The sequence below is a fragment of the Schistocerca serialis genome, chromosome 8 (genome assembly GCF_023864345.2).
Source record: "Schistocerca serialis cubense isolate TAMUIC-IGC-003099 chromosome 8, iqSchSeri2.2, whole genome shotgun sequence".
Lineage (NCBI taxonomy): Eukaryota > Metazoa > Arthropoda > Insecta > Orthoptera > Acrididae > Schistocerca > Schistocerca serialis.
The window spans coordinates 33,866,736-33,880,626 of NC_064645.1; the positions used below are offsets into that span (position 1 = coordinate 33,866,736).

The following is a 13,891-nucleotide window of genomic DNA, read 5'->3' on the forward strand; positions in this document are numbered from 1 at the left end:
TGATGATGAAGCGATATTTTGATGAGTTATTAGAAGATGAGGGAATTTCAGACCTGGAATCATACTTCAAAGACAATATGTACTATTTTTGTTAAGATATATTAATTTCTCAAACCAAACAAAGATTTCAAAGCTTCCATAATCTGAGTAATACATTCGAAGTGTTACAACATGAGAAACTCTTATCATTTTCAAATGAAATAATAAAAGAGGAAATGGGAAAACTGATTGCTAAATACAGTAAATACATGTCATTTGATCTGTGTGCACAATTAATTTCTTTGAAAATGTACATAATAACTGAAATACAGAAAATCCATTTCCTTGAGGTACTCACAGAATTATTACTGATTAAATTCAATAGCCTTGCATCCAGTATTCTGGAGATAATAACAACATGTTTCCTGTTATTGCTCTTCCTGCAACAACTGCAAAGCTGACAAAAGTGTTTCGAAATTAAATCTGATTAAAAACTATCTTAAGACTTCTATGAGCCAAAATCGGCTTTCAGGCCTGTCAGTGCTGTCTATAGAGGCAGAACATTGCGAAAAACTAAAATCGTCTTCTGATACAGATAATTTAATGAATAAGTTTCCCGAAAAAAACAGCGAGAAAAATATATGTTTGAAATGTTTGGGTAACTTGGCTCCTAGGAGCATTAATTGTAAATCATTACTTACATATGTATGAGACAGGCCGAAATACCCACAGACTTCAAGAAGAATATAATAATTCCAATCCCAAAGAAAGCAAGTGTTGACAGATGTGAAAATTGCCAAACTATCAGTTTAATAAGCCACAGCTGCAAAATACTAACACAAATACCTTACAGAAGAATGGAATAACTGGTAGAAGCCAACCTCAGAAAGATCAGTTTGGAATCCATACAAATGATGGAACATGTGAGGCAATACTGACCCTACGACTTATCTTAGAAGCTAGATTAAGAAAAGGCAAACCTACGTTTATAGCATTTATAGACTTAGAGAATGCTTTTGACGATGTTGACTGGAATACTCTCTTTCAAATTCTGCAGATGGCAGGGGTAAAATACATGGAGCGAAAGGCTATTTACATTTTGTACAGAAACCAAATTGCAGTTATAAGAGTCGAGGGGCATGAGAGGGAAGAAGTGGTTGGGAAGTGAGTGAGACAGGGTGGTAGCCTCTCCCCAATGTTATTCAATCTATATATTGAGCAAGCTGTAAAGGAAACAAAAGAAAAATTTGGAGTAGGAATTAAAATATATAGAGAAGAAATAAAAACTTTGAAGTTCGCCGATGACATTGTAATTCTATCAGAGACAGCAAAGGACCTGGAAGAGAAATTGAACGGAATGGGCAGTGTCTTGAAAGGTGGATATATGATGAACATCAACAAAGGAAAACGAAGATAATAGAATGTAGTCTAATTAAGACGGGTGATGCTGAGGGAATTAGATTACGAAATCAGACATTTAACATATTAGATGAGTTTTGCTATTTGGAGAGCAAAATAACTGATGGTGGTCGAAGTAGAGAGGACATAAAATGTAGACTGGCAACAGCAAGGAAAGCGTTTCTGAAGAAGTAAAATTTGTTAACATCGAGTAAAGATTTAAATGTCAGGAAGTCGTTTCTGAAAGTATTTGTGTGGAGTGTAAACATGTATGGAAGTCAGACATGGGCGACAAATATTTTAGACAAGAAGAGAATAGAAGCTTTTGAAATGTGATGCTACAGAAGAATGCTGAAGATTAGATGACATAACTAATGAGGAGGTATTGTATAGAATTGGGGAGAAGAGAAAATTGTGGCACAACTGGACTAGAAGAAGGGATCGGTTGGTAGGACATGTTCTGAGGCATCAAGGGATCACCAATTTAGTACTGGGGGGCAGCGTGGAGGGTAAAAATCGTAGAGGGAGACCAAGAGATGAATACACTAAGCAGATTCAAAAGGATGTAGGTTGCAGTAGGTACTGGGATATGAAGAAGCTTGCACAGGATAGTGTAGCATGGAGAGCTGCATCAAACCAGTCTCAAGATTGAAGACCACAACAACAACAACCTATGTAACCTGCACTTAATCAATAAATATTTATTTTATTCAAAATGAGAGTGTTTGTTTCCTTTGTTGAAAAATCTTTACGCTACATTTGAGCTTCGTCACTGCTAAGTGGCGTTAATTTATTTGCATGGGCTTACCCGCCTTGACGCTAGATGGCAGAACTTGTTTTCAATGCGCTTTGTTTTCATACGGATTGTCTTTGTTCACATGATGCCAAAGAGAACAAAATACTGCTTCGAGCGCATGTGGGCGAATTTTGGCGGCAATATTGTTTATGCGGTGACAAAGTGTGAACACGACAGGGTGAGATATGTCACAGAAGAATACGTTGTTTTCTTATTTCGGGCAGCCAAGTAAACGGAAATCTACAGGGCAAAACCCGTGTAGTGCCGAACACAAAGTAAATGGAGCAGATGGGAAGCGGAGTAGAGGTAAGTAGTTGAGTTATAGTACTACTGATACCCTAATGAAGAGAGTGAGATGAGTGAGTGAGTGTTATTGTTAGTGTTAGGGGGGGGGGGGGGGGGGGGGGGGAGAGGTCGCGTCGCGTCGCGATTTACTTTTGATTCTCTTTATGGTTTGCACGTGAATCGTTCAGTTGAGCGTATTCGAACATTGTCATTGCGCTCAGCTGTTGGTTACTGTGTGTATACTAATCGAGTGACATATATTAATGAACCATAAGATCTCGGGAGCAGGCAGTATGTGTATAATCTATCCCATTGTTATTGAGTATTAACAGTCCATCCTGTACCTCGTAAGAGAATTGCCTCCAGGTTCAATGCTTTGTATAGCATGGAATCCTATGTTACTTTAGGGAAGTTGTTAAATCGTGTTATGTGTCTTCATAATTTTTACAATTGAACGTAAAAGGCAAATTTATTTTTGGTTTTTGTTAGTAAATAGGATTTGTTTTAATCTCAAAGTAGGCCTAATTGGAATCTTAGTTGACAGTGTTATTGATGCTGTTTCGTTATTGAAATGGTTCCGGAAAAAATAACATAAGTTACATTACTCATGTTAATTTCTGCTGTTTATTACTTTATATGTAACGATAGTCTTTTAATGCGGGAATTGTGGTTCCATGTAGAATGTTCACTAACGCCCGTTACATTTGTTTACTGGATAGGCAATTCATTCATGAGATCCAGAGGACTGCAGATAGTGGAGCACAGGGTGGTGTTATGTTTCTAGAGACCAGGAAAGCCCACAAAACAATTTCTTATTGTTACCCATTACCAAAGATTATGCTCATGTATATATAATAGGTGACTATTTTCAGTATATGTTGTCATGCTGTTTTAAACTTTTGTAATTTTAAATAAATTGGCAACCATTTTAATTGAATAGTACTACTCTCCCCCCCCCCCCCCCCCCCCCACACACACACACACACACACACACACACACACACACACACACACACACGCGCGGGCACTGGGTCCTGATTACAGAGAGTGTAGAATAGGATGTGTGACATGGTAGATGAGAACAAGGTAGAGCTGAGGGCAAGGATGGGAGTGACGAAGAGGTGAGACTTTATTGACATATGTATATGCAAGAAGGGAGTTGTGTTTTTCCTTATTGAGGGATAGGCCTATATGTTACAAGCTAGCGACAAAAACAAAAAGGTTAGTTTTTAGCCATGTCATTTAGCTGTGGCAGTCATTTGCTCTATTGTTGTTTATAGTCCACATTAACATTCACAGTCTTTTGGAGCTGGGTTACTGGAAGAGTGAGAGAAGAGTTAAAGAGCTGTGGTGTTTCGTGTTCATTCAAAGTTTGTTTAATTAGTGTGTAAGCATCAGCTAAATGTTAAAAGAAACTCCACTGGGAGTGCTAAGACATACTGTGCATGGCCAAGTTCTGTACCTCAAAATTTCCGATCGCTCAGGTTCTAATTCAAGCCAGGAGGCACTACATGTCTTCATACATCATCTCCGGCAATGGCAACAGTGGTAGAAAATGAAGGGGATTTGCAGCTGTTCCCTCCATCTCACACTGTGTAGCAGCTTCCTGCCAACATAAAGTAAATGTTGCTGTGCGTAGTTAAATGGATTTACTGATACTTAGTTGTAGCATGCTCTGTAGTAGACATTCTGTACAATACCCTTGTAGCAGAATGGATGTTGACCACACTCAAAAAACATAATTCCAAGCTGACAAGATGAGACACAGGTGTATGAAACAGACTGTATTTACATTGAGAGAAGGCACACTTGAGAAATTGTCCTTCTGTTTTAATTTTTCAAGACTGTGGCAATAATTTTAGGAACTTGGTAATGGAACTGTTCAACAGGTTTCATCCCTTGTTAACTTGAAACTGTTAAAGGATCATCCATTATTTAATGAGAACATAGTGCAGAGAAATTATGGCTCTTGATAGTAAAGACCTGTAGAGCGCTTCGGAGAAAGAGGGATGATTGAAGATTTAATAAATAGATTAAGGATGACTGGGGAATAACATCCCCGTTACTGAATGTGGAGGCATTTCCCAAGTTTTGCTTGTGGTTTATTGTAATAGCAGTGAATCCTTGCTCTCCAAAACTAATGTGTCACTGTAACTTACAACAAATTTCCAATGACAAGATTAAGGCAGGAAATTTTTTGTCACTGGCCATTCTACATTCTGCAAACCACTGTAAGGTGTCCAGCAGAACAGTTGACAACATATGGAAACTTGGTTCTGGCTGTGAGTCATGCTCAGTTAGCCAAATGGCAAGACGACCACTCACGATAAACTGAAAATCTGGGTTTAAATCCTGGTCATTGTCATCATTCCATTATACAGCTGATAGTTGTCCGTATCCACGACTGCGAGTAAATTTCATGTGTGTCTACATACTATGCTGCCTTTTTCTTGCACAATATCCTGCAAACAAGTAATGAAGGAGAACAGGTATATTCCATATTCCTAAATTTGCTGAAAGGATTTGGCACAGTGTCACATTGCAGTCCGTTAACGAAGGTCATATCGAATGGATTAGGTTCTCAGATATGTGTGAGGTTTTAAAGACTTTTTTTAAGTTGAGAAACCCAGTAGTGGACTTATTGTCCTGGATGGCGGGTATTCGTCAGAGACAAAGGTAGTCATAGGAATGCCCCAGGGAAGTGTAATAAGACCATTCTTCATCTCTATATACATAAACTATTATACTAATGAGGGTGAGCCAGTGTTGCCAACAATGTTGGAGTGAAAGAAGTGGACAAAAACCCTAAAAAAAGGAAAAAAAATAGAATTCTGTAAGGAATTGCAATGGAGACGAACCGTAGCTGTCATTTAACCTTATTTAGTCATGACAAGAACGCAAAATTGGTAACTAATATTATTTATTTACATATTATTTATTACAGTTTAAGAATTGAACAAATATTTTTTTATCGATGCTTTCACTACCTGGTGCAGATTACATAAGAGGCACAGGTTAAATGAATGGTAAATGCACCTCATGACATATACGAGGTGCGACAATAAGTAATGAGCCTGATGTGGGGAAAAAAAATGTTGCTTACCGTTTTAGTCAAGTTTAGTGTTGTCTCCATCAGAGTAGTTCCCTTCTGATTCCACACACTTTTTCCAGCACTTCTGCCATTGATGGTAACATTTCTGGAACTCACCTTCTGTAAAGGTACGTTTACGCTGGGATACATGTATCGCGACATGTATGAGTGACATGTCAATTTGACATACAAAAATTCATGGAACTTGTATGCGGACCCTCGAGCTCATACATGTCGCGTATACATTTTGTATATCGCTTTTTGGCCATATACGCGACATGTATGAGCGACATTTGAAGAACTCGCGCATGCGCAGTACTATCCTTTCCTGTCGTCTTGTCGCCTGCCACTTATTTTGACGATTAGCGCATGCATAGTACCAGGCTCTTTGGCGGCTGTTTGAGTTTTGGAGGTGCCGACTATCGTTTCGACGTTAATGTATCTGCATAGAACATAAAAAAGTGCCATATGCAACATTATTCTTCGTGTTTGTGAGGCTATTGTGCAAGTTTTATGCCAAGAAGTGAAGGTAAAAGTTTTATATATATCAGAGTATGTAATACATTCTATAATTTTTTCATGCATCCGGCACGTATATCAATTTTTTGCTATTATTCCGGCAGCCTCGCGTGATAATGTTGACAACGGATGCCGACAATCATGTGTGAGACGTTGGCATTAGCAAACGTGCGACAATGCAAATGTTTCATAATGAAATCTTCGTTTCAAGAGGAATCCCCAGTGGCCAAACAACGGAGTGTTACTGCAAACTGATCCTCTGGTGGAATCGCTTCCCGAAAGTTTGTGTTGCTTTTGGACACAAGAGGAGCCACAAGTGATAACAAACCGCGGAAATCCTCCATACTCATCCTAACATAATTTCTAAAATATGTGCCATCCTTTAGCGTTAATTCGCGAGAAACTCTCTCTGCCACCATCTATGCTTCCTCCGCCTTTTCTTCCTATCATCTTCCAAAAGAGCAAGTGTACCAGCACATAAAAATGTGAAATCTTCCAAATCGTCGTCGAAAGCTATTGCACAGTGATACATATCAACCAGTGTAAACGCATGCTCATACATGTATGAGGTTGATACTTGTCAACTCATACATGTCGCAAAGTCGCATATACATGTATCTCATACATGTGCCGATACAAATGGCAGTGTAAACGCACCTTAATATCCTCCAAGGCCCTTGTCACAGCTTTTTGGACATCTTGTGTCGTTTGAAAATTGTGCCCCTTGACCGCCATTTTGGTAGTACTGAAATTTGTTTTGAGGTTAAAAATTGCTACACAGACAGAGCAGTATGGGATGGCATGTTATCGTGATTCTTGCACAAATTTTTCTCATACCAAGATCTTCAGTTGTTATTAGACGAACCGTTTCTCAATTAATGTTCAGTTCTTCTGCAATCATTTTCACGGATAATCTCCGATCAGATCGTACGAGTTCACGCACCCTGGCCAAGTTGACATCCATCTGTGAGGTTGATGATTGTCCACTGCAGACTTCATCTTCAACATTAGTTCAGCCTATACTAAACATTTTATGCAAACAAAAAACGTGAGCTCTTGACATAACCTCCTCTCCAAAAGCCTTCTGAAGCTTACCGTAAGTTTTCGTCGCATTTTCACCCAATTTAGCGCAAAAAGAAATGGCATACCATTGCGCAATATTATGCGGTTCCATTTCAGTGATGAGAGACACAAACACATGTTAACTTGTTACAGCACAACTCACAACTGAGAAGCTGCATCAATGTGCCGCTTGGACTAGAAGTAGCTTATAGACCAAGGTCAAAGATATTGTGCGTACGGAAGCCTGCAGGGTTGCTACTTCTTGCAAAGAAAATAAGTCTCATTACTTTATTGTCGCAGCTCGTGAGTTTGGAACATCGGCTTGGAGGAGTGTAAAAAGATTCTCTCTTTTCCATCGTAGTACAACCTTTGTCTGCTGCAAACCCCAGTAAATTTTCTTTGTAGGGGATATTAGTTTTTTTGAAAAAAAGATAGTATGTTCGTCTAATCTGATGAACCAGACACAATTAACACTCTAAAATGAGTGACGAGCTGAGTTCGACAACTCAGTGCCATACTTAGTAGAGTTTTCCACAAACTAATGTTTTACAATGTTCTTCTACTGGACAGGGAAACCACGTTCCACAAAAGTTAACTTTTAGTGTGTGCACAGTGATATTAGTCAATGTGCTGCCAAAGTTTGTGAACCATTCAACCATGGCGACTGGACACTTGGTGGAGTTGCAGAGGCCAGGCGGTGTCCATCGAAGAGACAGCCGGTCGACAGCTGGCGGCGGCGTCATAGTGGAGTAGATGTCCATCGGTAGCTCTGGCTTGACATGAACTCTCTCTGGACAGCGGTGCGCGGGCCTAAATACTGTCGCATGGCAGGATGTCGCAGGAACTATTTTAAGTCACTTGGGTCGCTGATACAAATGTCTCCCCTGGTGGTGCTGCTGGGGACGCCTAGTGGAACTGGTGCAAAACTGTTTTCTGTTGTTATTGTGCCATGTGGGTTGATGGCCGTACAGGCGAATGCTGCAACACGTCAGTTTGCTGCCAATGAACTAACAATTTTCTAACGGAGTTATACTGTTCCATCACTTACAGGCAGAAGCTCATAAAAAGTATCAATAATATCCCCTGCATTAACATGTGTGACTAGACACAATTGTTTTGTAATGCTTATATCTGTGGATTCATCCACAGCTAGAGGAAATGTATTTTCTCTAGTCTCTAGTCACACCCTGTGTTAGCTGTCAATGCCAGTAACACTCTTCATGATGGATGTCACTTTTGTCCACCTCCAAGTAACTTTTTTTGAAATCTCTTTATCTGGATGAACTGAGTTAACAAATTGCAGTAAACGTTCCATTACGTTGAAAGAACAATTGTATTATGCTACAAACGTGCTCAGTCTGACTTTTGTTGCTTTTATCTGATGGTTTAATATGAAGTACTTACTATAGTCTGATTAAAATTACTTGATAGTTGATGTCCATCACTTGCGACTACATTGTTGTCACATTGGCTGCCGGCTATCACTTCGTTATAAGTGACACACACACACACACACACACACACACAGTGTGTCACTTAACAAACACTGTTAATGTGCAACGCGGAGCAATGTTGGAAGCGGCTACCATGAGGTATAACAGAGAGAAGAGATGCTCTGTCGACAACTGATTTTAAGTTACCAATGACTAAACTGCGGCACAAGACATGTTTTGTAGCCCTGAATTTAAAGCCATGACCGAAGCCAACCCACAACCTCATGATGTGCAGTGTATCCGAGAAAACAGCAGCCAAAAGTCTGTGGCGAACTAAAATCATAACAGCTTTGTTCATGTCAGTTACAGCTAATCCCTATGAGCAAACTCAAGACAGAAAAATGTCAGTTTCAGCACTGGAAAAGAAATTGCAATTTCTTACTGTCATTTGTTGGTAACCTGAAACTATCCTCACACTTGGCTACACGAACTGCCGTTTCACCAACCGAAGTGCAGTCCTGGTTGGCACTTGTTATAGATTATAGACAGTACTGGCACATTTAAAATGAAAAAAAGAATGATAGAAAAATAAGGGCAAATAAAAAAAGTCAGTACAATAATGAAAACGATACAGTGAAGTACTAGAAATTTAAAAAATACATTTGTATCAGGTAACTGAATAAAAATGTAGGTTTTTGATTGGATTTAGAAATATAAAAAAAATTACTATTTTTCATGAGTTTCCTATCTACAACCTTCTAGACAAGAAGTCACCCCCCTGCGGGTCCGGGGGTTAGAATAGGCCCCGAGGTATTCCTGCTTGTCGTACAAGGCAACTAAAAGGAGTTTCACATATTTCGGCCTTTATGTGATGGTCCCCTGTAGGGTTTGACCTCCATTCTTCAAAATTTTCCCGAACAGCGAGCCAGTTGGGGAAGGGCGCCTTACAAGGTGCATCGTGTCCACTTTCTCGTCATCGCGTTGCAGTCCTCCCCATTCTCCATATCTTGGGTGAGGACACCTTCCTGGGTGCGCTTTCCACCATGCACTATGCAGTGTCGATTTCTGTATTGACGATGAACGTGGACTTCTTTGCATCTGATATCCAGCTCGGTAGCCAGTCCATTGTGGTGGGGCCGCCATGTACCCTGTTGCTTGTAGCCCCCCTGATCACACAGGGGTCGCTATGCTGATGCCTGCGCCGTTAACTCCTCACGTATGCCAAGGGGTAGATGAACATCCCCCTGGGGCATCGGGACTCCCGGCAGTGGCCATCCTGCCAGGTGGCCTTTTTCTTGTGGCTGGGTGGTGCCCATGGGGAGGGCCCCTGGTCGGAGTGGGAGGCATAAGGGCGGATGACACGCAATGAAGCGTAGTCCATCATCTCCTGCTGGTGATGAAACACCAGCCATCTCTAAGTGATCACGAGCGCAACTCAGTGCACAGAAGTACGACCCCAAATCGTTCCCCTCCCTGGCCACACCATGGGAGGAATGTCAGGCTAATTATGGCAGCGGATCTTATTCGCCCCGGTACTTTGTATGTTTGAGAGCTGATGGGGAATGTTTCATGATGATAAAGCCTCAGTTCTTTGTTGAGCATTTAGAGGACAAGTTTGGGGAGGTGGCGGGCTGCCCAGTCACGGGGGTTACTCACTTGTGACAAGCTGGTGGATGTTTCTGTGACCATAAGAGCTTAAATATGGTCCAGGGTATCATGTTTCACAGGGACCTTCTTTTCCAGTCTGACGATGAGCTGCGCGCCAATTTAGAGTGGCGAGGTGTACATTTCGTCTGGCGTGTCCACCGGGCTCCAAAGGATAATCAGGTTGCCACCGGTGCCTTCATCTTGGCCTTTGAGGGTGATATTGCCCGAGGAGGTCAAGGTGATGGTCTACCAATGTGATGTAAAGCCCTATATCCCTCTCTCGATACAGTGCTTTAAGTGCTGGAAGTTCGGTCATATGTCTTCCCGCTGTCCTTCCAGCGTCACATGCCGAGATTGCGGATGCTCATCACATCCCAATACTCATTGTGCCTCGCCTCCCATCTGTGTCAACTGTGGAGAGCACCATTCACCTTGCTCACCTGACTGCAGGATTCTCCAGAAAGAAAGGAAAATGATGGAGTACAAGGCCCTGGACAGACTGACCTACACTGAGGCTAAGAGAAAATTTGAACGCCTGCATCCTGTGGGTATGACATCGTCTTATGCCACCCCTACAACAGTTATGGCACCATCAGCTCCAACTACACCTGCCCCCTTGATGGTGGGAGTCATTTCCCTCCCTGTTGCTCTTGCACCACCTACTTCGGGAGCAACACCTCCCCCTCCCTCACCCCTCAACCATCGGGGACATCCGCCCCCACTTCTAAGCTGGAGAAACATAAGTCTTCTTCGGCTTCTCTCTCACTAGGGAGGGGTCCCTTGGGTCACTCCCTTCCCAGGTTTCTTCTAGTGGGAAAGACGACACCTGCCAATGGCTGAAGAGCCCAAAAGCAGCTGGTCGTAGGGCTTCACACTCATCTTCAGTCCCGGAGACTGAGCCAGTGAAGTCCTCCCAGCCAGGGAAACCCAAGGAGCAGCAAGAGAAATCCAAAAAGAAAACCCCTAAGACCGAGGAAATTGCGGTGGAACCCACACCACCGTTACATACAAGCTCTGTGGCTGAGGATGGGATGGAGATTTTGGCGTCCGCTGAGGACCTAGATCTCGCCAGACCCTCAGACACAATGGATATAGACTGCTCAGGCAATAAATCGATGGCAGCAGGTGACTCTGAGGCGTAAACTGCCTCACTGAATGATCCATGCCTTCTCAGTCTCACGATGCCATCCTCCAGTGGAATTGCGGCAGTTTTTTCCACCGCCTGGCTGAGCTGTTGCAACTGTGTTAACCTTCACACCTGCTATCTGCATTGCCCTCCAGGAAACTTGGTTCCCAGCAATGCAGACCCTTGCCCTCCACAGCTATAAGGGATATTACAGGAACCGTAGTGATTGATCAACTCCGTAAACCTTTCCTACTTACGGGAGATTTTAATACCCGTAACCCCTTGTGGGGTGGTATTATTCTTACTGGCCGAGGCAGAGATGTCGAAACTTTACTGTCGCAATTCAACCTCTGCCTCTTAAATACTGGGGCCACCACACATTTCAGTGTGGCTTGTGGTAGTTACTCGGCCATTGATTTATCAATTTGCAGCCCGGGACTTGTCCCATCTATCCACTGGAGAGCACATGATAACCTGTTTGGTAGTGACCACTTCCCCATGTTCCTGTCACTGCGCCAGCATCAGGTATGCGAACGCCTGCCCAGATAGGCTTTGATCAAGGTGGAATGGGGAAATTTCACCTCTGTTGTCACTGTTGAATCCGCCCCACACAGTAACATCCATGTATCTGTGTGATGGTTGAGCAGGTGACTAGCACAATTGTTTCTGCGGCAGAAAACGCGATCCCTCGCTCTTTAGAATTCCTGAGGCGTAAGGCAGTCCATTGGTGGTCACCGGAAGTCACTGTAGCAATTAAGGAGCGTCGGCGAGCTCTACAGCAGCATAAGCGGCAACCTTCGCTGGAGCACCTCAAAGCCTTTAAACTGCTCCGTGCCCATGTTCATTACCTTATCAAAAGACGGAAGGAGGAGTGTTGGGAGAGAAACGTCTCCAGCATTGGGTGCCACACGTCACCTTCCCAAGTCTGGACAAAGATCAAATGTCTTTTCGGGTACCAGGCCCCAACAGCTGTCCTCGGTGTTGCTATAAATGGCGAGTTATGTACCGACGCAACCGTGATTGCCGAGCACTTTATTGAGCGATTTGTTCGAGCCTCTGCATTGGAGAATTACCCCCCAGCCTTTCGTACACTCAAATGGCAGCTGGAAGGGATCGTCCTCTCATTCACTACATGCTGCAGTGAATCCTATAACGCCCCCATTTACAGTGTGGGAGCTCCTTTGTGCCCTTTCACATTGCCCCGATACAGCTCCTGGGCCTGATCGCATGCACAGCCAGAGGATTAAACATCTCTCATTTGACTACAAACGACATCTCTTCGTCATCTTCAACCAGATCTGGTGCGATGGCAGCTTTCCATCGCAATGGCTTGAGAGCACCATCATTCCGTTGCTCGAACCCGGTAAAAACCCGCTTGATGTGGATAGCTATCGGCCCATCAGTCTCGCCAACGTTCTTTTTGTAAGCTGCTGGAACGTGTGGTATGTCGGCGGTTGGGTTCGGTCCTGGAGTCACGTGGCGTGTTGGCTCCACGTCAGGGCGGCTTCCACCAGGGTCGCTCTACCACTGATAATCTTGTGTCCATCGAGTCTGCCTTTTCCAGACGGCAACACCTGATTGCCGTCTTTTTTGACTTACTTAAAGCATATGACACGACTTGGCGACATCATATCCTTGCCACATTGTATTAGTGGGGTCTCCGGGACCACTCACGATTTTTATCCGCAACTTCCTGTCGCTCCGTACTTTCCGTGTCCAAGTTGGTGATCCCCATAGTTCCATACATATCCAGGAGAATGGAGTCCTGCAGGGCTCTGTATTGTGTCTCTATTTTTAGTGGCCATTAACAGTCTAGCAGCAGCTATCGGGCTCTCTGTTTCACCTTCTCTGTATGCAGACGACCTCTGCATTTCGTACTGCTGCTCCAGTACTGTTGTTGCTGAGCGGCGCCTCCAGGGAGCCATCCACAAGGCGCAGTCATGGGCTGTAGCCCGTGGCTTCCAGTTTTCAGCCGCAAAGTCGCGTGTCGTGTACTTCTGTCGGCATCATACCATTCACCTGGAACGCACACTTTACCTTAATGACGATCCACTCACTGTAGTGGAGACACATCAATTCCTAGGGCTGGTTTTCGGCGCTCGATTGACTTGGCTCCCTAATATTTGTCAGCTTAAGCAGAAGTGCTGGCAGCAACTCAATGCCCTCCATTGCCTGAGCAACACCAATTGGGGTGCAGATCACTGTAAGCTGCTGCATCTCTACAGAGCCCTTGTCAATCCTGAATTGACTATGGAAGTATGGTTTTTGATTTGGCAGCACCCTCAGCATTGCATTTACTCGACCCTGTGCAACACTGTGGGGTTCAATTAGCAACAGGAGCTTTTAGGACGAGTCCGGTGACCAGCGTACTGATGGAGGCTGGTGTCCCTCCACTGCAGATCAGACGTGCCTTCAATGATAAGAGCTTAAGCTAAGTAAAATTACCAAATGTAAAACAGGCGGGCCTTCAATAACAGCTAAAACCTCAAAATCCAAAACTTAATTGGAGTTCACAAATTGAACCTGAAGCTTGCCCAGAACTCAGCCCAGTGAAA

The 13,891-nt window shown here is 43.2% G+C and overlaps 1 protein-coding gene across 2 annotated transcripts in view; it reads left to right on the forward strand.

Moving 5' to 3' along the window:
• The first annotated feature begins 2,256 nt into the window (after positions 1 to 2,256).
• LOC126416189 (DNA mismatch repair protein Msh6) overlaps positions 2,257 to 13,891 on the forward strand; it is a 318,808-nt gene continuing 307,173 nt past the window's right edge. For both annotated transcript variants that reach the window (XM_050083772.1, XM_050083773.1), the window contains exon 1: positions 2,257 to 2,479. In XM_050083772.1, the coding sequence (XP_049939729.1) occupies positions 2,359 to 2,479 (121 nt within the window). In that variant the 5' untranslated portion in view covers positions 2,257 to 2,358. The remainder of the gene's footprint in view (positions 2,480 to 13,891) is intronic.